Raw genomic sequence first — 22,139 nt, forward strand, 5'->3', positions numbered from 1 at the left:
GGTTCTATGAGTTCAATGCAGATCTGAGCCATACCAAGCTGGGTTTGGGGAACACACTCTCCTCCTCTGAAAGGTAGCCAGGGATTCCAACTTGGTGAAGGGGAGAGTAGGGCAGAGCCAGACGGGACACGGACTGATCACCTGGAGAAAGTTGCTGTCAGCAGCCTTGGCGCAGGGGCGGGCCTGGCAGTGCCATCCCCTGGGTTTCCCCTGAGCAGGCCTCCGCCAGGAGCACACGCTTCCTTATGCCTGTCCGTGGCCCACAGCAAAGGACTGGCGCTCCTGCGGCGGGGAGGGGGGCTGCTGACAGGACTGAACCTCAAGGTGAGTTTTTGGGGCTTCACTACAATACTAGTTTCTGGTTACTGCTGCAATAAATTACCACACACTTAGTGACTTAAAACAATACAAATTTATTCCCTTAAGAGTTCTAAAATCAGCCAGAATTCTAAAATTAGCCTCACTGAGCAGTCCAGGTGGGAGCAGGGCCAGGGCCTTCCAGGGCTCTGTGGGAGGATGCATTTCCTGGCTCTGAGGTGGACTCTGTGGCTTGAGCTGCCCTCCTCAACTCCGGTTTCCTGCTCCATCACTACACCTCCCACCCGCTCTCCCGTCAGCTGCTCTGCTCTTATATGGACCCGGGTGAGGACATCAAGCCCTCCTGAACAAGCTGGGATAATCTTCCCGGCCAAAGATCCTTAACTTCATTACATCTGCAAAGCCCCTTTGGCCACACAAGGTAATTTTGACAGGTTCCTGGGATTAGGACATGGGCATCTTGGGGGGCCACTACTGGCCTACCACAACTGGACAGCAAAACTATTACACCCTCCAGTATAGTAGTTTGGTGTTTCAATGACTGGGAGGAAAAGGGTTGGAATTTTTTGCTTTGGGGTCCCTCTTAACCGTGTATTTTTAAGGTCTCGGACTCACCAACCCTCCCCTTCCAACCAGAGAAACTCACTGCAGTATGTCCTTGAAAGTCTGGTGACGTGTTTAAGTGCTGGTGAGAGGCACAGGACCAACTAAGGGCCCCATGCAGTCCCCCTGGCCGCAGGGTGCCCGCCTAAGCCCACACCTGCTGACTGCAACAAGCCCGTGGCCAGGATGGAACACAGAGAAGGGTCTGAGGCCTGGAGCGCGCCATGAAGGCCATGGGGCGAGTGAGGACTGCTGAGATAGCGCAGGTCTGCGGAGCTGAAGTGCAGCTGCAGAGGCTGGTCTGGTGCTGCGGGAACTGGAGGAAGCTGGGAGCTGTGGTCCCTGTCCACAGAGATGCTGGAGACTGTGGCTGGGAGTGGCTCTGAGGCCGTGGAGAGAGAGCATCCTGCAGGTGAGGGCAAGGTCCTCACCAGACAAGTGCAGCTCCAAGTCCCAGATGTTGGGCTTTTTCTTGGTATTGAGACAGCAGTGGGGCAGGGTGGGGCAGTGGCAGGAAGGCAGGGAGCCTCTCTTGCTACCTCTTCTCCATGCTCTGCATCTGCAGACTGAGGGAGGTGAAGCTGGCCAGGAGGTCAGTCACTTCATCCACCTGCAGGACGGAACAGAGGCTCTGTTATGGGACATGGGGTGTGCCAGGGCTCCTGGGTCTCTTCCACAATCCCACAGGCACAGAACACAGGCACAGTCTCTCCTCCCAGGGCATGTGGTGGCTTCTGACTATGCAGCAGCTGATCAAAGGTCAATCTTTGACACCAGGTGACTTAGGGCTGTCCTAGAGGGCAGGGCCATGAACACACACTAGCCACTGGCAACTTCAAAGGAAGTGAACGGAAGCTTTGAAGCCTGCAACCCTACAATCACAGGCTCTTTCCCCCACTTTTTTGTTTGAGACAGGGCCTTGCTCTGGTTTTTTTTGTTGTTGTTTCTATAATTTTTGCCTTTTTCAACATGTTCTGAGAGGACCTTGCTTTGTCACTCAGGCTGGAGTTCAGTGGCAATCACAGCTCACTGCAGCCTCGAACTCCTAGCCTCAAGTGATCCTCCCACTTCAGCCTCCCACAGCGTTGGGATTACAGGTGTGAGCCCCTGCGGCTGGCCCCAGCCCACAGCCTCTTTCTGATACGAGTGTCTGGTGGCATCGGAGCAGAGTGGACTGGCCCTGAGGCTCCTGCCAGGCCCTGGGTCTGGGCCTGCAGCTCACCTGCTCTTTGGTACTGGTCATCTGCAGGCGGGTGCAGAGGTCGTCCAGGCGTTCTCGCTGCTCATGTTGCCCTAGGCGCTCCAGATACTCCCTCAGCATATGGATGATCTGGAACAAGAGGGTGAGTTGAGCTGCCTGGGTTCCTAGGGAGGCAGACAGGCTGATGCTGCTTCCAAAAAGCACAGTGGAGCAGGTGCCAACTGGGGTCAGTGTGAAACGACCCAGGAGTCCTGGGGCCAGAGGCAGATGTGTCTGTGGTTAGGGTAGCATCTGTCCAGTGCTGCCTTGGTGCCGTGGGCTCCACACAGGAGGGGTACTCACCTGCTTCACCTCCAGACGCACAGCCTCCAGGCACTGGGCATGGCCCTCCTGCAGGATGTTCAGCTTTGACTTGGCCAGGTGCAGGGGTGTGCGACCAGCTCGGTCCAGGGCGTCCACACGGGCCCCTGCAGGTACCAGCTGAGGTGAGTATTCTGGGGGTGACGGGGAGAGAGAGGACAGAGAGGGGAAGAAACCACATACCTCCTCGTAGCAGTGTGGTGATGACAGGAACGTGGTTGGTGCAGGCCGCTGAGGAAGAACAGAGACTTAAGAATCTGGGACCACCAGAGCCTGGCTCTGTGTGGCCACTGGAGGGAGCAGGGCTATGTCTCCCAGACGCCTGTGCCAAGTTATGCCTACTGAGAAGGTATCGCCAAGGCAACAGCTGGGTAGGACGGGGCAGTCAAGTTCAACTCCCTCCCTGTACAGCAGAGGAAACTGAGGCCTGGAGATAGGATCTGCCTCACTGTGAGTCACAGTGCTGAGTGCTGCTGGGCTAGCCTAGGTTGCTAAATCGGCTCTGCCAAGGGCATAGCCAACTGCTGAATGATTGGAAGATCCACGGGACACAGGCTGCTGGGCAGCGCAGCCCTGGGAGTGCAGGCCTAGGATCTTCCCTGACCCTCACAGATTCTGCCGGGAGCATGCCGGGGCCCCACGCTCTTCATCTAAAGAGGCTTTCTTTGCTGCAAATGAGTTATCTTAGTGACTTCTGACATGCTTACCCAGGTGCAGTGGCGTGTTCCCCAGCCCATCTCGCTGGTTAGGATCAGCACCATGGTCCAGGAGCAGCTGCACTGCAAACAGGCAAACCCAAGAGGAGTTGTCGGAGGCTTCCATTGCCTGCATCCTGAACCCCTAACCTAGCTAGAGAGGCTGGCTCAGAGTGGGGGACACGGAATGCAAGCATGGATGGCTATGTTACTTCATTCATTCACTCACTCACTCAGTCACTCACTTACCAGAGTTCATGGGCAAGGCCCTGAGGGCCAGGAACTGAGGATTTGGGGAAGGCCTCTTGGCCTATGCAGGTGTAGGAATGAGATTTGAAGGGTTAAGTAAAGTTCTTCCAATAGCAGCTGCTCCTGGTGAAGGCTGTCCAGGGCATTTTCTGCTTCTCCCACAACCAAGCACCATGGTGGGAATTAAGTCAATAAATGATGCTGAGCTCCATGGATAACCTCTCCCTCCTGGCAGTCTTGGGGTCACCTCAGGGGTGTGCTGTATTATCACCAGGGTCTGCCAATACCCAGAGGGATGCATAGGCAGGTAGCCTGGATCCCAGACATCATACAGGGAGGTCAGGCTGAGCCTCACACCATGTACAAAAACTAATTCAAGAGCGACCATAGACATAAGTGTGAAAGCTAAAACAGTCAGGCTTCCAGAAGAACATGAACATCTTGGGCAGGCAAAGATTTCTTAAATAGGTCACAAAAATACTAACCATAAGAAAGAAAAGGCCAGGCATGGGAGCTCAGGCCTGTAATCCCAGCACTTTGGGATGCCGAGGCAGGTGGATCATTTGAGCTCAGGATTTCAAGACCAGCCTGGGCAACATGGAGAAACCCTTTCTCTATATTAAAAACACAAAAATTAGCTGGGCATAGTGGTGGCAGACCTGTAGTCCCAGCTACTTGGGAGGCTGAGGTGGTAGGGTGGCTTGAGCCCAGGAGGCGGAGGTTGCAGTCAGCCGAGATGGTGCCAGTGCACTCCAGCCTAGGCAACAGAGTCAGACCCTGTCTCAAAAAAAAAAAAAAAAAAAAAAAAAGAGAAAGGAAAGAAATATTGATAAATTGGATTCATTAAAATTAACAGCATGGCCAGGCACGGTGGCTAATGCCTGTAATCCCAGCACTTCGGGAGGCCAAGGCAGCCAGATCATCTGAGGTCAGGAGTTCGAGACCAGGCTGTCCAACATGTTGAAACTGTCTCTACTAAAAACACAAAAATTAGCCGGGCGTGGTGGCACACCCCTGTAGTCTCAGCTACTTGGGAGGCTGAGGCAGGAGAATTGCTGGAACCTGGGAGGTGGAGGTTCCAGGGAGCTGAGATCATGCCACTGAATTCCAGCCTGGGTGACAAAGCGAGACTCCGTCTCCAAAAAATAAAAAATAAGATAGGCCAGGGCACAGGAGCTCACGCCTGTAATCCCAGCACTTTGGGAGGCCAAGGTGGTTGTATCATCGGAGGTCAGGAGTTCGAGACCAGCCTGACCAACATGGCGAAATCCCATCTCTACTAAAAATAAAAAATTAGCTGGGTGTGGTGGCGTGCACCTGTAATCCCAGCTACTCAGGAGGCTGAGGTGGGAGAATGGCTTGAACCTGGGGAGCAGAGCTTGCAGTGAGCCGAGATCGCACCACTGCACTCCAGCCTGGGCAACAGAGTGAGACTCCGTCTCAAATAAATAAATAAATAAAAATAAAATTAGGAACTTGTGTTCATCAAAGTATACCACTCAGAAAATGAAATACCAAGCTCAGAAAATCAAGTCATTTATATTTGATAAATGATTTCTAACCAGAATATACAAAGAATTCTTACAAATCAATAAGAAAAAGGCCAGGCACAGTGGCTCATGCTTGTAATCCCAATACTTTGGGAGGCCAAGGTGACAGGATCGCCTGAGCCCAAGAGTTAGAGAACAGCTGGGTAACATAGCAGGACCACGTCTCTACAAGATGTTTTAAAATTAGCTGGGCGTGGTGGTGTGCACCTGTCATCCCAGCTACTTGGGAGGCTGAGGCAGGAGGATTGTTTGAGCCTAGGAGATTGAGGCTGCAGTGAGCAGTGATCAGGCCACTGCACTTAAGCCTGGATGACAGAGTGAGACTTTGTCTCAAAAAAAGAAAGATAGAAAACTAGTTTTTTTGTTTGTTTGTTTGTTTTTGAGACAGAGTCTCGCTTTCTCTCCCAGTCTGGAGTGCAGTCACGCGATCTCGGCTCACTGTAAGCTCCGCCTCCCGGCTTCACGCCATTCTCCTGCCTCAGCGAGTAGCTGGAACTACAGGCGCCCGCCACCACACCCGGCTAATTTTTTGTATATTTAGTAGAAATGGGGTTTCACCGTGTTAGCCAGGTTGGTCTCGATCTCCTGACCTCATGATCCACCCGCCTTGGCCTCCCAAAGTGCTGGGATTACAGGCGTGAGCCACTGCACCCAGCCAAAACTTGTTTTTAAAAAAATGGACAAAAGAGGCCAGGTGTGGTGGCTCATGCCTGTAATCCCAGCGCTATGGGAGGCCGAGGCGGGCGGATCACCTGAGGTCAGGAGTTCGAGACCAGCCTGACCAACATGGAGAAACCCCATCTCCACTAAAAATACAAAATTAGCCAGGCATGGTGGCGCATGCCTGTAATCCCAGCTGCTTCGGAGGGTGAGGCAGGAGAATCACTTTAACCTGGGAGGCGAGGTTGTGGTTAGCCGAGATCACACCATTGCACTCCAGCCTGGGCAACAAAGAGTGAAACTCTGTCTCAAAAAAAAAAAAAAAAAAAAGCACAAAAGATTTGAACATATAGTTCATAAAAGAGGATATACAAATGGTCAATAATTGGACACAGGGAGGGGAACATCACATACCGGGGCCTGTCGGGGGGTGGGGGCCAAGAGGAGGGAGAGCATTAGGACAAATACCTAATGCATGAGGGGATTAAAACCTAGATGACGGGTTGATGGGTACAGAAAACCATCACAGCACAGGTATACCTATGTAACAAACCTACACGTTCTGCACATGCATCCCAGAACTTAAAGTTAAAAAAATATATATATATATGGCCCGGGCATGGTGGCTCACACCTGTAATCCCAGCACTTTGGAGGCCGAGACAGGCAGATCTCCTGAGGTCAGGAGTTTGTGACCAGCCTGGCCAACATGGTGAAACCCTGTCTCTACTAAAAATACAAAAATTAACCAGGTGTGATGATGCATGCCTGTAGTCCCAGCTACCCGGGAGGCTGAGGCAGGAGAATTACTCAAACCTGGGAGGTGGAGGTTGCAATGAGCCGAGATCACGCCATTGCACTCCAGCCTAGGCGACAGGCAAGACTCCATCTCAAAAAAAAAAAAAAAAAGGCCAATAAACACATGAAGAGGTGCTCAACGTTACTGGCCATCAGAGAATTGCAAATTAAACCACTATGAGACACCAAAAGGGCTAAGATTAAAGAGAGACAACAGCAAGCACTGGCAAGGACGTGGGGAAAGGTGGAACTCTCTTACACTGCTGGTGGGGAGTGGGAGTGTGTGTCAGTACATCCCTTTTGGGAAAAGATTTAGTAGTATCTACTAAAGCTAAATACATGTGTACCCTAGTGACCCAACAATGCCATTCCTAGGTTTATGGAGGATAGATGAGTGTTTACAGCCACAAATCACATATACAAGAATGTTCACAACAGTTCATTCATAAAGCTAAAACCTGGAAACAACACAAATGTCCATCAATAGTAGAATGGATAAATGGGGTATATCACAATGAAATACAAACCAGCATAAGAAAGTACAAACTACAGTCCACCCTTCCTAACTGTGAGTTCTGTGTCCACAGATTCAATGAACCCTGGACTCAGAACCCGAGGATATGGAGGGCCAACTTCAAGGGACCTGAGCATCCATGGAGTTTGGTATCTGAGTGGGGTCCTGGAACCAATCCCGAGAACACTGAGGGAAGACTGTACTGATATAGGCAGTATTCATGGGTGAATCTCATGGAGATAATTTTGAGTAAAAGTATGCAAGGCCGGCACAGTGGCTCACGCCTGTAATCCCAGCACTTTGGGAGGCCAAGGCAGGTGGATCACAAGGTCAGGAGTTCAAGACCAGCCTGGCCAACATGGTGAAACCCCGTCTCTACTAAAAAATACAAAAAAATTAACTGGTGTGGCCGGGTGCAGTCGCTCACACCTGTAATCCCAGCACTTTGGGAGGCCGAGGCGGGTGGATCACGAGGTCAGGAGATCGAGACCATACTGGCTAATATAGTGAAACCCCGTCTCTACTAAAAACATATAAAAAATTAGCCAGGCGTGGTGGCGGGTGCCTGTAGTCCCAGCTACTCGGGAGGCTGAGGCAGGAGAATGGCGTGAACCTGGGAGGCAGAGCTTGCAGGGAGCCGAGATGGCACCATTGCACTCCAGCCTGGGCGACAGAGGGAGACTCCGTCTCAAAAAACAAAAAAAAACAAAAAAACGTGTGGTGGTGGGCACCTATAATCCCAGCTACTCAGGAGGCTGAGGCAGGAGAATCACTTGAACCCAGGAGGCGGAGGTTGCACTGAGCCGAGATCGAGTCACTGAGTCACTGCACTCCAGCCTGGGTAACAGAGCGAGACTCCGTCTCAACAAAAAAAATAAAAAACACAAAAAAAGTATGCATAGACGAGTGCTTCCACACGCTTCCATTTATGTGAAATTCGAAAACAGGCAAAACTAGTCTATGATGAACAAGGTCAAGATGGGACTAAGGACTGGGAGGGCATGAGGGAGGCTGCTGGGGTGCTGAAATATTCTCTATCTTCATCTGGTGGCAGTTACACCAATGAATACACATATACAGTTCACTGTTTGGTTAGTATACCACAATTTAAAAAAAAAAGACTCTGGCGGGGCATGGTGGCTCACGCCTGTAATCCCAGCACTTTGGGAGGCCAAGGCGGGTGGATCATAAGGTCAGGAGTTCAAGATCCTAGCCAATATGGTGAAACCCCGTCTCTACTAAAAATACAAAAAAAAAAATTAGCTGGGCATGGTGGCGCACGCCTGTAATCCCAGCTACTCGAGAGGCTGAGGCAGGAGAATTGCCTGAACCCAGAAGGCAGAGGTTGCAGTGAGCCGAGATTACGCCATTGCACTCCAGCCTAGGCGACAGAGCAAGACTCCATCTCAAAAAAAAAAAAGACTCCTAAAAAAAGAGAAAAGCTGTCCTGCTGCTGTGGTTGGCACTGAGTAAATGTTACCTGAAAGTCTTGAAGGCCTGGGCCCTGCACTCTCCAGTGGTCTCTTAGTTGGAGACATCCCTTCATCCTCAGTCAATCATATTATCTCCCCCAGGTTTACCCTGCCCCAGTCTAGCATTGCCAGTTCCACAGGCTAACGGAGGGAGAAGGGCAGGGCACTGCAGCGCCAAGCCTTCCTTATATCCAGAATAACTGGGCATCCCAAGGCTGTGCAGACAGCAGCGCCTCCCCCAAGGCCTGTGCAGAGACACTACTTGCCTAGCCCTACTCTCTCCTCCCTCCCCAGGACTCACCAATCTGGTCATTGCCATTGCAGGACGCAAAATGTAGAGCTGTGCGGCCCTTGTCATCAGCTGCACAGGGATCCGCGCCATCTTCCAGCAGCTGCTGCACTGACACCACCAAGACAGAGGGAGGAAGGGGGAGAAAGCGGCGATGTTAGCTAAGCTGCAGACCCGAGCGATGGAGAGGGAGGCTCAGGGGTGCCTCTAGACAACACATCGACAATGCACAGGAAAGCAGCCCTTCCTAGATGCTGGTCCCATGGGAACAAGCGACTTGTTCTTCTGAGGGCACAACTGAGGGCCATGGATTCTGGGTGCTCAAACTACACGCCTAGTGATAGAACATCGTAGGAGGTTCTAGGCCCTCAGGGTCAGAAATTTTAGGGTCACAGGAATCCCTAGCATAGACAGTGGTCCCCCTCCCTTGACCTCAGCTTGGATACACATCCATTCTGGCTGGAAACAGCTGCCCAAGCTATTGGCCTATGCTTTGCTCCCAGCAGGCAGCAATCCCCCGAGGATGCTGAGGGAAGACTGTACTGATACAGGTAGTATTCGTGGATGAATCTTATGGAGATAACTTTGAGTAAAATTATCCACAGGCTGGGCGCGATGGCTTACACCTGTAATCCCAGCACTCTGGGAAGCCGAGGCAGGTGGATCACCTGAGGTCAGTAGTTCAAGACCAGCCTGGCCAACATGGTGAAACCCTGTCCCTACTGAAAAAAATCCAAAAATTAGCCGGAAAATGATGGCAGGCACCTGTAATCCCAGCTACTTGGGTAGCTGAGGCAAGAGAATCACTTGAACCTAGGAGGCGGAGGTTACAGTGAGCCGAGAATGCGCCACTGCACTCTAGCCTAGGTGACAGAGTAAGACTCTGTCTCAAAAAAAAAAAAAAAAAAAAACAAATAAACAGAAATCCTGTAGCTGTAGAAGTCAATGGATGAAATAAAACATATAATAGCTTCAACAGCAGACTTGAACAAGCAGAAAAATGAACCTCTGAGCTGAAAGATAGGTCATTTGAAATTATATAGAGGAAAAAAGGATGAGAAAGGAGTACATTGCCAACAGCATGGGGCAGTGGAATTACTGACTTGGGAGTACAAAGGCCTGGATTTGGGTCCCAGTTCACCAGCAAATGGGAATATCTGCCCTGCTAATTTCCAGAGCTGCTGTGATGAAAATAATGGATATGAAATTCCTTCTTTGAAAAGTAGGGAGGCACTATAAATGTGAGGCATTATGTACTAATGTACATGTCCAGCTAAAATGGAGAAAATTGCTGCCAAATGCCATTTTAGAGCAGACATTTTACTCTCTTTACCCCAGCAAACCTCTCAAGGACTTGAGTCTTTCAGATGAAGTCCCGACAGCTTCCTCTCCAGGAATCCAGCTGTCTCCTCAAGCTGAGTCAGCCCCCCTAATTCCATAGCCACTTAGTGCCCTGTTCATCCTGTTCCTCTAGTATTAACATCTTGTGCTATTTTAGGGTAATCGTTATCATACACTGAGCACCAGCCAGGCATTAGGTACCTGAATGCTAAACCCCTCAATGACCCAGCAAGATGTCAAGTCCATTTTACAGACCAGGATACCTAGGGCCAAAGAAATTACAAAGGACGTAAGCTACATTAACCCAGATAACAGGAAGCAAAGCTGGAATATAAACCCATGTTTTTCTGGCTCCAAAATTTACACCTCTTCAACTAAACATATAACTTTACTTTTTTGTGGTTTTTTTTTTTGAAATAGTATCACATTACATCCTTCCTCTCCAACTATACTGTACTTTTTTGTTTTGAGGTGGAGTCTCACTTTGTTGCCCAGGCTGGAGTGAAGCGACACGATTTCGACTCACTGCAACCTCCACCTCCCAGGTTCAAGTGATTCTCCTGCCTTAGCCTCCCAAGTAGCTGTGAATACATGCACATGACACCATGCCCAGCTGATTTTTGTGTTTTTAGTAAAGATGGGGCTTCACCACGTTGGCCAGGCTGGTCTGGACCTCCTGACCTCAAGAGATCCGCCTGCCTCAGCCTCCGAAAATGCTGGGATTACAGGCATGAGTCACTGTGCCCAGCCTATACTGTACATTTCTTGTTTTGTTTATCTTTATAACCTTGGTGTCAAACATAGCATCATACAAGTAATATCTGTTTCGCTAATGATGCAGACTGGCTGAATAAATGAATAAAAATGGCAAGAAAAAGTTGATGAGAGTCTGGGCACGGTGGCTCATGCCCGTAATCCCAGCACTTTGAGAGGCTGAGACAGGTGGGTCACCTGAGGTCAGGAGTTCGAGACCAGCCTGGGCAACATGGTGAAACCCCATTTCTACTAAAAGTACAAACATTAGCCAGGTGTCGTGGGTGAGTGCTTGTAATCCCAGCTACTGGGGAGACTGAGGCAGGAGAATCGCTTGAGCCAGGGAGGCACAGGCTGCAGTGAGCCAAGATCGTACCACTGCACTCTATGCTGGATGACAGAACCAGACCCCGTCTCAAAACAAAACAAAAAACTGTGGGGCTGGGCACGGTGGTTCACGCTTGTAATCCCAGAACTTTGGGAGGCCGAGGCGGGCAGATCACCTGAGGTTGGGAGTTCAAGACCAGCCTGACCAACATGGAGAAACCCCTTCTCTACCAAAAATACAAAATTAGCCGGGTGTGGTGGTGTATGCCTGTAATCCCAGCTACTTGGGAGGCTGAGGCAGGAGAATCGCTTGAACCTGGGAGACAGAGGTTGCAGTGAGCCGAGATCACCCCATTGTACTCCAGCCTGGGCAATAAGAGCGAAACTCTGTCTCAAAACAAAAACAAAACAACAACAACAACAAAAAAATGGGTAATCCCAGCACTTTGGGAGGCTGAGGTGGGAGAACCACTTGAGCCAGGAGTTCAAGACCAGCCTGGGCAACATACTGAGACCTCATCTCTACCAAAAAAAAGGTTACAAAGACTATAAAAAATATTTATTTGTTTTTTGAGACGAAGTCTTGCTCTGTTGCCCAGGCTGGAGGGCAGTGGTGTGATCTTGGCTCACTGCAACCTCTGCCTCCCGGATTCAAGCAATTCTTGTGTCTCAGCCTCCCAAGTAGCTGGGATTAGAGGCACCTGCCACCACGCCCAGCTAATTTTTATATTTTTAGTAGAGACAGGGTTTCACCATATTGGTCAGGCTGGTCTCGAACTCCTGACCTTAGGTGATCCGCCCACTTCAGCCTCCCAAAGTGCTGGGATTACAGGTGTCAGCCACCACACCAGGCCCGAAAAAATGTTTATGATACACAAAAAATTATGCAGGCTACAACATGTGTATATAGCAGTTTGCAAGCCAGCCCATAAAGAAAATTCCAGTGTATAGGAAAGAAGCCTTGAAGGATATTCATCAAAATATTAACAGATTAGTTCCTTTGTGGACATGGATGTTTTTCTTATATATTTCTCTAATTTCCACAAGATTTTTTAAAAATTTTTTTCTTATTTTATTTATTTATTTATTTTGAGATAGAATTTTGCTCTGTCGCCCAGGCTAGAGTGCAGTGGTGTGATCTCCGCTCACTGCAAGCTCCGTCTCCCAGGTTCACACCATTTTCCTGCCTCAGCCTCCCGAGTAGCTGGGACTACAGGCGCCCACCACCACGCCCAGCTAATTTTTTGTATTTTTAGTAGAGACGGGGTTTCACAGTGTTAGCCAGGATGGTCTTGATCTCCTAACCTCGTGATCCGCCTGGCTCGGCCTCCCAAAGTGCTGGGATTACGGGCGTGAGCCACCGTGCCTGGCTAACATTTACTTTTTGTAGAGATGAGGTCTCCCTATGTTGTCCAGGCTGGTCTCGAACTCCTGAGCTCAAGTGATCCTCCTGCCTTAGCCTCCCAAAGTGCTGGGATTACAGGCATGAGCCACCTCACCTGGCTGTGGCATCTAAGTTGAGTATTCAGTCCCATTAACCAGAAGTTCCAAAGTTAGTGCCTACTCTTTGCAGAAGATTGTGCTGGCTGCCAGGGATACAAAAGTATACATGTCTCCACCATCATGGAGTCCACAGGGTGGTAAATTCTATAACATCAGGAAGTTCAAAGTGACAGGGGAGCATGGGGAGAGTGAGTGTCTAAGCCAGACTTACCTTCAGCAAGATGGCTGCACAGTCAGACAATACAGTGAGCCTGCTCCAAGGGGGTGAGCTTGCAGACTGCCTTCCCACATATTGATTACCTGGCCTTTTCCTTCCCCAACCAGCCCATGGGACCCTGTAGCTGGACCCACTATGCACACTCACCTGTTTCCACATCATTGGCATTGGCCGAGTCCCTCAGTCTCTTCAGAGCTGTAAAGAGAGTAACAGATGCCAGTTTAAAAAAACAGCCATGCCAGTTTAAAAAAACAGCGCAGTGGCTCACGCCTATAATCCCAGCACTCTGGGAGGCCAAGGCGGGCAGATCACAAGGTCAGGAGATCCAGACCATCCTGGCTAACATGGTGAAACCCCGTCTCTACTAAAAATACGAAAAAATTAGCCAGGCGTGGTGGCAGGCGCCTGTAGTCCCAGCTACTCGGGAGGCTGAAGCGGGAGAATGGTGTGAACCTGGGAGGCGGAGCTTGCAGTGAGCAGAGATCGCGCCACTGCACTCCAGCCTGGGTGACAGAGCGAGACTCCATCTCAAAAAAAAACAAAAAAAAACCACAGCCATTGGCTGGGCATGATGGCTCACGTCTGTAATCCCAGCACTTTGGGAGGCCAAGCAGGCGGATCACTTGAGGCCAGGAGTTCAAAACCAGCCTGGACAACATGGTGAAACCCCGTCTCTACTAAAAATACAAAAAAATTAGCCAGATGTGGTGGTGCATGCCTGTAATCCCAGCTACTCTGGAGGCTGAGGTAGGAGAATCACTTGAACCCAGGACATGAAGGTTTCAGTAAGCCAAAATCGCGCCACTGCACTCCAGCCTGGGTGACAGAGTGAGATGCTGTCTCAGAAAAAAACAAAAACAAAAACCAACAACAAAAAAAACAGCCATCTAACTGGGTGTGGTGGCGTGCACCTGTAATACCAGCTACTTAGGAGGCCGAGGTAGGAGAATGGGTTGAAGCCGGAAGGCGGAGGCTACAGTGAGCTGAGATCACGCCACTGCATTCCAGCCTGGGCGACAAAGCGAGACTGTCTCAGGAAAAAAAAAAAAAAAAAAGCCACGATGGCCGGGCGCAGTGGCTCATGCCTATAATCCCAGTACTTTGGGAGGCCAAGGCAGGTGGATCACTTGAGGCCAGGAGTTCAAGACCAGCCCGGCCAACATGCTGAAACCCCATCTCTACTAAAAATACAAAACTAGCCATATGTGGTGACCCATGCCTGTAATCCCAGAACGCTGGAAAGCTGAGGTGGGCAGATTGCCTGTGCTCTGGAGTTAGAAACCACCCTGGGCAACATGGTGAAACCTTGTCTATAGTAAAATACAAAAAATTAGTTGGGCATGGGGGTGCATGCCTACAATCCCAGCTACTTGGGAGGCTCAGGCAGGAGAATCACTTAAGCCCAGGAGGCAGAGGTTGCAGTGAGCCAAGACTGTGCCACTGTACTCCAGCTCGGGCAACAGAGTGAGACTCTGTCACAAAAAAGAAAAAAAACATAGGCCGGGCACAGTGGCTCACGCCTGTAATCTCAACACTTTGAGAGGCCAAGGTGGGTGGATCAGGAGGTCAGGAGTTTGAGACCAGCCTGGCCAGTAAGGTGAAATCCCTTCTGTACTAAAAATACAAAAATTAGCCAGGCATGGTGGTGCATGCCTGTTATCCCAACTACTCGGGAGGCTAAGGCAGGAGAATCACTTGAACCTGAGAGCCAGAGGTTGCAGTGAGCCAAGATTGCGCCACTGCACTCCAGCCTGGGCGATAGAGTGAGACTCCATCTCAAAATAAATAAATAAATAAATAAAATAAAAACACAAAAATTAGCCAAGTGTGGTGATGCATGCCTGTAATCCCCGCTACTTGGGAGGCTGAGACACGAGAATCACTTGAGCCCAAAATCACACCATGGCACTCCAGCCTGGGTGGCAGAGCAACACTCCATCTCAAAAAAAAAAAAAAAAGAAAGAAAAAATATTTCTCAATCTTAGGTTAAGTTCTAACTTAAATCAATCTAACATGGTAAAACCCCATATCTACTAAAAATACAAAAACTAGCTGGGTGTGGTGGTGCCGGCATGTAGTCCCAGCTACTTGGGAGGCTGAGGCAGTGAGCCGAGATTGCACCACTTGCACTGCAGCCTGGGTGGTAAAGCGAGACTCTGTCTCAAAAAAAGAAAAGAAAGACAGTGCCCTGGAAACAAGGAGAAACTTGAAATGAGGCGGAGCTAGTACAAAGGCCACATGCTTCTGCAAATCCTCCAAGACTTTTGGAGCCAGATTTCCTCTCTATCACTTGTAGTCACAGGGTGACCTTGAGCAAGCTAGTTAACCCAGCTGGGCCTCAGGTCTATCATCTGCAAAACAAGGCTGAGTTGTTCTGCCAGCCCCGAGTTATTGCAAATGATTTACACAGAAGCTCTTTGTGAGCTGGTTACACAGATAATCTTATATTCTCCTTCAAAGCAGGTCGTTCCCAAATGATTTGCCTAAATTTGGTATTTCCTAAGCAGAAAGATTTTCCCCCTCCAAATGGCTAATGGAAAGCAATGTCTTTGTCATCGGAGACATGGTCAAAAATTGCAATTCAGATACATGACAATTTCTTGCTTTCATACAGCACTTTATGGTCAATACAACCCTTCCAAATACTTATTTAATCTTCGCGACATCACTAAAATATGGCTAGAGTCATAGCCAGTCCTGGAAGAAACCCCAAAAATCCCCATTCTTAATCTCTCAATGCCTGGGTTTCCATGTCACCATATATTATAGAAGGCAATATGGTAGATATACCAGAGAAGTTTGAGTCGGGCTGACCCGGATTCTAATACCAGCAACAGCCACTTGCTATGCGACCTGGAATAAGACAATTTCTCTGAGCCTCAGTTTCCTCTTCAGTAAAGTGGGAAGAATTTCTATATCTCAAAGAGTTCTTGTGAGGACAAATGATCATGTATCAGCAGTGTTTGGGGCACAACAAAGGCAGCATAACAGCTAAACATCCATTACCTTACTTAACTCATCCCATTTTACAGATGAGAAAACTAAGGCTGAGGCCGGGCCAGTGGCTCATGCCTGTTATGCCAGTACTTTGGGAGGCCGAGGCGGGTGGATCACCTGAGATCCGAAGTTTGAGACCAGCCTGGCCAACATGGCGAAACCCCATCTCTACTAAAAATACAAAAATTAGCCGGGCTTGGTAGTGGGCGCCTGTAACCCCAGCTACTCCGGAGGCTCAGGCAGGAGAATTGCTTGAACCCGGGGGGCGGAGGTTGCAGTGAACCAAGATCGCGCCACTGCCCTTCAGCCTGGGCAACCGAGCGAGACTCCGTCTCCAAAAAGATAATAATAATAAATTAATTAAATAAAAATAAAAAATTTTAAAAAGAAAACTAAGGTTGAAAAGGTCTATCATTTGCCCTAAGGTCTAACTGTGGTAAAGGAGTCCAAGTTCGTGCATTTAAACAAGCTGGTACGACTTGGCTGCAGGCTCTGGCCTTCCCTCTCCATGATAATAAGTGTTCCCCAGTACCTCATTTTATTATTCACCAATAAGCGTTCCGAGTCATGGGAAGTTTCCATTCAGAAATTACCCAGTGAGAGAAGACTGAGGTGACTGGCTCAGAGCAGGAAGACTTTCTAAAAAAACCATCATCACCATCGTTACTGAAAGGAGACTCAAGGGTCAGTGTGGTCCTCAGCGCAGACGTCGGGGGACCGCGGCTGAGGGTCGGGGGCGACCAAAGCGCGGCCAGCGGTCCTCCGAGGCCCCGCCCCTCGCCCGGGCTGCCCCGCCCCGGGCCCCCGCGCCGCTCGCGCCGCTCACCGTGCACCTCCTTGCCCGTGGGCCCGAGCCGCCGGTGGGGCCTGGCGGCGCGCCTCAGCCGGCCGGCGGGTATCTTGCAGCGCAGCTCGTCGCGCGGCTCCGCATCCTGCTGCCACAGGACGTGCAGGTAGCGCAGCGGCGACTGGGCCCCGCCGGACGCCCGGCCCGAAAGGCCCGCGCCGCCGCCCAGCGCAGACCCGAAGTCGGCGAAGGAGAAGAGGCCCTCAGCGCCAGTCAGCGGCTCCGGCGCCACCGCGCACTCGCCCTCCGAGCTCGAGTGGCCCGAGCGCGGCTCATCGTCCGCGTCCCCGGCGGCGGCTGCCATGGCAACGGCTCCGCGCGGGCCTGGCCGCCTGAGCCTCGTTCCCAACCGACCAACGGACCTACTTCCCTCCGCCCTGAGTCGCGCTGTCAGCGAGCTGGCGGGCGGGCCGGGCCTGCAACCACGGCAACCGAGCGGGGGCGGGCTCAGGCCGAGCCGGAGTGGCGAACCAATGACGACCCTTCCAGCTTAAACCCGTCCCAAAACCAATCGGAAAGGGAGGGCACAGTACAAGCAGGATAATTGGACAGGGTTTCCGGCAACGTGACTGACAGACACAATAACCAATCACAAACTTGAAGTGACCTTGGCTTTCGCTGTACGTCGCTACCGGAGCCAATACAACAGCATTTCAGACACTCTTTTTTTTTTTTTTTTTTTGCGACGGAGTCTCGCTCTGCCGCCAGGCTCGCGATCTCGGCTCACTGCAACCTCCGCCTCCCGGGTTCAAGCAATTCTCCTGCCTGAGCCTCCGGAGTAGCTGGGACTACAGGCGCGCGACACCACGCCCAGCTAATTTTTGTATTTTTAGTAGAGACAGGGTTTCACCATGTTGGCCAGGATGGTCTCGATCTCTTGATCTCGAGATCTGCCCGCCTCGGCCTCCCAAAGTGCTGGGATTACAGGCGTGAGCCACCGCGCCCGGCCTTTTTTTTTTCTTTTTCCTCTCCATTTCCTGGTCTAATGAGAAAACAAGCAGATACCTTAGCAAATCACATTAAGATGATTTGCAGGCACTCACAAAGGAAAATGAAGAAGCCACGCTATCCATGTAGATAGATATAGATGTTGTAAATCAATGAACGTAAAAAAAAAAAAATGAACTTCCCACAAATGCATAATGTACGTGGAAAAGCGAAAATGTGTTGAAATTTGGAGATATCACTACAAACTGTGAGTAATAGTGTCTAAATGCAATTGATTTCCTTTAGTCAGTTCTCTAGGTAACCCCGACGTAGATCACTGATCTACAAAGATTTGTAATACAAAGTGATTACATTAGAGCAATAGTTTAGTTCGACAGCCAGTCACTGAGCCAGGTAACTGCCAGGTCCTGGACACAGGATCAGACTTGGTACCCCTGAGATGCTCACAATCCGATGGGAGAACACCAGGAAACAAATGTGTTCCTCAAGCAACATTTCATGGGTGCACCTTTTCGTAAAACTTCTCGCAATCCCGTACCCCACAAACACTTCTGTAAAGTAGACAAGAAGGACCATCCCTATTTTATAGATGAGGAGTTGAAAAGCAGAGGGAAGAGACTCATTCACAGTTGCCCAGCTCTCACTGGACCAGGTCTTGTGTCCTGGCAAAAGTTCTTCCCATATATAAACCCTCCCACTCAACCCAGTTAAAATGTAATCTTTCGGCACGGTGGGTCACGCCTGTAATCCCAGCACTTTGGGAGGCCAAGACGGGCAGATCACAAGATCAGGAGTTCAAGACAAGCCTGGCCAACATGATGAAACCTCGTTTCTACTAAAAATACAAAAATTAGCTGGGTGTGGTGGCACACGCCTGTAATCCCAACTATTCAGGAGACTGAGGCAGGAGAGTCGCTTTAACCTGGGAGGCAGAGGTTGCAGTGAGCTGAGATCACACCATGGCACTCCAGCCTGGGTGACAGAGCGAGACTCCATCTCAAAAAAAAAAAAAAAGGCCGGGCACGGTGGCTCACGCCTGTAATCCCTGAACTTTGGGAGGCCGAGGCGGGCGGATCACGAGGTCAGGAGATCGAGACCATCCTGGCTAACATGCTGAAATCCCATCTCTACTAAAAATACAAAAAAATTAGCCTGGCGTGGTGGTGGGCGCCTTTAGTCCCAGCTACTCGAAAGGCTGAGGCAGGAGAATGGCATGAACCCGGGAGGCAGAGCTTGCAGTGGGCCGAGATCGCACCACTGCACTCCAGTCTGGGCGACAGAGAAAGACTCCATCTCAAAAAAAAAAAAAAAAAAAAAGTAATCTTTCTCTTACAATTGGAAAAGCACTTCCAGAATTTTCAGTGTTTGCAGGTCGCCATTGTGAGGTTTATCTTTGTACTATATGGAGAAAAATGCTATGTTTATTTGTACTCTCCTCGTCTGCCCCATAATGGATACAGTGCTGAGAGGATCTCTCACTGTCACTCAGGCTGGAGTGCAGTGGTGCGATCACAGCTCACTGCACTCAAGCTTTCCTCCCACCTCAGCCTCATGAGTAGCTGGGACCACAGACGTGTACCACCATGCCTGGCTAATTATTTTTTTGATTTTTTGTAGACATGGTCTCACTTTGTTGTTCAGGCTGGTCTTGAACTCCTCACCTCAAGGGATCCTCCTGCCTCCACATCCCAAAATGCTGAGATTACAGGTGTGAGCCACAGTGCCTGGGCCCCAATTTTTTTTAAGATGGGGTCTCACTATATTGCCCAGGCTGATCTTGAACTCCTGAACTCAAGTGATCCTCCCACCTTGGCCTCCCAAAGTGCTGGCATGAGCCACCACATCTAGCCCAGTGAAAATCTTCTGACTTCACAACTCCTTCTCAAATGTCATGAACATTTTGAGAACTGTTTTCAAATTGGAGCAACCTATATCAAATTCCTGTCATATATGGACTATAAGATTTCAGGTAATTCATTTTCTTTTTTCTTTTTTTTTGAGGCAGTTTTGCTCTTATTGCCCAGGCTGGAGTGCAGTGGTGCGATCTTGGCTCACCACAACCTCCGCCTCCTAGGTTCAAGTGATTCTCCTGCCTCAGCCTCCCAAGTAGCTGGGACTACAGGCATATGCCACCATGCCTGGCTAATTTTGTATTTTTAGTAGAGACGGGGTTTCACTATGTTGGCCAGGCTGGTCTCAAACTTCTGACCTCAGGTGATCCATCTGCCTTGGCCTCCCAAAGTGCTGGGATTACAGGTGTGACCCACTGCGCCAGGCCTTGGAGAAGGGTTATTATCATTTAAACTAGAAACTAAATGTCTCCCAAAGTTAGCTTGGTTTGAGCCAGGAATGATTAAGGGCAGTCTGAAGATTAAATGGAAGATGAGGGTTGGTTAGATCAGATCTCTTTCATTGTCATTATTTTCTGTTACAATTTTTGCAAAGGTGGTTTCAGCAATAAAAATATTTCACAAATTTTACAAAAGCAAAGGATCATGAGGACATTGTTGGGGACCCTCCCTGAACCAAGGAAGAGACTGGGACTCTTCCTTGGTTCAGGGAGGGTCCTGAACCAAATCGAGGGTCTGTAAAGCTTAAGCTCCATTATTTCCAAATTTGTGTCACCTCTGGTGACAGTGCAAGGAAGAAACACAAAACAAGAACGCAGCATAGGGAGTTGGAGCTGGGCATTGCAATTCTCAATAGGATGTTGAGTGGATGGCATCAGACACCTGAAGGTGCCATGCAGATACCGATGGGGAAGGGAATGGGAGTGGGGGTACCACTGCATTCGATTCTAGACTTGGATAACAGTGAGTGCCAAATCCCAGAGGTGGAGCGTGCCTCAGTGGGAAAAGCGAGGAGGGCGGCGTGACAAAGGGACCCAGAGAGTCCTGGTCACACAGCAAATCAGTGGCGGAGTAGGGACTGGAACTCAGATTTCCACTAAGTGTTGTGTATGGGCAGATGGCTAAACTAAGGCCCCTCCTTGACTCATACACCGGTTTTTATTGGTTTGTTTTATAACCCCATCTCTACCTTGAGGGTTTCCCCTGGCCTCGAACCCCGTGTACTCAAGAGCTGCCCGTGTCCCAGGCTTTGCGACACAGCTGACCTCATCTTTGCCTGCTCCAACTTTAATGTCCAAAGTTGGGTGGCTCCTCTTCTCCATGCCCTCTTACTGCATGGGACTAAATCTCAATTTTTTTTTTTTTTTTTTAGACGGAGTCTTGCTCTGTCACCCAGGCTGGAGTGCAGTGGCGCGATCTCGGCTCACTACAGCCTCTGCCTCTCGGGTTCCACCGATTCTCCTGCTTCAGCCTTCTGGGTAGCTGGGATTACAGGCGGACGCTACCAATCCCGGCTAATTTTTGTATTGTTAGTAGAGACGGGGTTTCGCCATTTTGGCCAGGGTGGTCTCGAACTCCTGACCTCAGGTGATCCACCCGCCTCGGCCTCCCAGAGTGTAGGGATTACAGGCGTGAGCCATCGCGCCCGGCCAAATCTCAACTTTTATCCCCAGTAAGTTTAGTCTTGTTAAGTCCGAACGTTTGAATAATTTACTCGCTGCAGGCAAACCGCCTACAACTAAATCCATCAGGCCCCCGTATCCGAATCTCCTTTCACGCGAGAAGCGGCCATCTTTTGTGTAGCATTGTTTCTGGTTCCTCTAACTTTGCCCCTCCTTTACGCCAAATACGTGTCCTTATATCTGAATTTACACCACTATTATACATGCGCCTTCTTTGAGAAGCCCCTATTTGAAGAGAGGAAAATTCAGGCTACTTGTAACCCTCTTATTTATTTTTTTTAGACGGAGTTTTCGCTCTTGTTGCCCAGGCTAGAGTGCAATGGCGCGATCTCGGCTCACCGCAACCTCCGCCTCCCGGATTCAAGCGACTCTCCTGCCTCAGCCTTCGGAGTAGCTGGGATTACAGGCAGGCGCCACCATGCCCGGCTAATGTTGTATTTTTAGTAGAGACGGGGTTTCTCCATATTGGTCAGGCTGGTCTCAAACCTCCGGCCTCAGCCTCAGGTAATCCGCCCGCCTCGGCCTCCCAAAGTGGTGGGGTTACAGGCGTCAGCCACCGAACACAGCTCTTCTTCCTTCTGGATATGGCTATCTCAGATGGCCAGAGGCCTCGGAAAGGCTTCCGGTTTCCCAGCAGCCCCGAGAGGGGCGAACTTCCGGCCTGAGGACGCAGGCGCGGGCCGCTCATTTCGCTCTTTCCGGCGGTGCTCGCAAGCCAGGCAGCCATGTCTTATCCCGCTGATGATTATGAGTCTGAGGTAGGGTGGTCGTAAGGGCGCGGTGGGCTCTACGACGGGGTGATCTGTGGGACCTCTGGATGTGGGTCCTGGCGCGAGGCAGCTTCCGGGTCGCGGCCAGCTCCGGCCGACCTCCGGCCCAGCCTCTCAGGCTGCTCCCACAGTTCCCGGCCCCTAGACAACCCTGGCTCTGCCCGCCCACTTCGCGTGTTCGATTCGCTTGTCCTTC

The 22,139-nt window shown here is 50.3% G+C and overlaps 2 protein-coding genes across 7 annotated transcripts in view; one reads left to right on the top strand and one right to left on the bottom strand.

The window, feature by feature from the left end:
• Positions 1 to 393: 393 nt before the first annotated feature.
• On the bottom strand, positions 394 to 20,813 carry ANKRD54 (ankyrin repeat domain 54). 5 transcript variants are annotated; one of them, XM_024239868.3, is made up of 8 exons: positions 20,681 to 20,813; positions 12,997 to 13,044; positions 8,721 to 8,819; positions 3,190 to 3,261; positions 2,666 to 2,713; positions 2,465 to 2,589; positions 2,144 to 2,251; positions 394 to 1,531 (listed from the first exon to the last, which is right to left on the bottom strand). In XM_024239868.3, the coding sequence occupies exons 1-8, from the start codon at positions 20,811 to 20,813 to the stop codon at positions 1,457 to 1,459; spliced, it is 708 nt and encodes a 235-aa protein (XP_024095636.1). In that variant the 3' UTR covers positions 394 to 1,456. The 5 variants fall into 5 exon arrangements, with proteins under 5 accessions (XP_024095636.1, XP_024095634.1, XP_054399393.1 ...); XM_024239866.3 differs by lacking the exon at positions 20,681 to 20,813 and adding an exon at positions 16,673 to 17,796; XM_054543418.2 differs by lacking the exon at positions 20,681 to 20,813 and adding an exon at positions 16,673 to 16,728 and having other exon boundaries at positions 8,721 to 8,814.
• A 77-nt stretch (positions 20,814 to 20,890) lies between these two features.
• The window catches only part of EIF3L (eukaryotic translation initiation factor 3 subunit L), a 39,633-nt gene continuing 38,384 nt past the window's right edge, over positions 20,891 to 22,139 (top strand). Inside the window, exon 1 of one of the 2 annotated variants that reach the window (XM_024239869.3) lies at positions 20,891 to 21,931. In XM_024239869.3, coding sequence (XP_024095637.1) covers positions 21,899 to 21,931 — 33 coding nt within the window. In that variant the 5' untranslated portion in view covers positions 20,891 to 21,898. The remainder of the gene's footprint in view (positions 21,932 to 22,139) is intronic. The other variant, XM_054543416.2, reaches the window with a different exon arrangement.

This window comes from Pongo abelii, chromosome 23 (assembly GCF_028885655.2).
Source record: "Pongo abelii isolate AG06213 chromosome 23, NHGRI_mPonAbe1-v2.0_pri, whole genome shotgun sequence".
NCBI lineage: Eukaryota > Metazoa > Chordata > Mammalia > Primates > Hominidae > Pongo > Pongo abelii.

Bases quoted from the DNA above. Each gene is read 5' to 3' on its own strand.
- ANKRD54 (XM_024239866.3), bottom strand. From the start codon at position 16,997: ATGGCAGCCGCCGCCGGGGACGCGGACGATGAGCCGCGCTCGGGCCAC. The intron at 3,262-8,720 runs GTGAGTCCTGGG...GCCTGTTTGCAG, and splicing joins CAATGGCAATGACCAGATTG to TGCAGCTGCTCCTGGACCAT. The intron at 2,590-2,665 runs GTATGTGGTTTC...TGGTACCTGCAG, and splicing joins CACCACACTGCTACGAGGAG to GGGCCCGTGTGGACGCCCTG.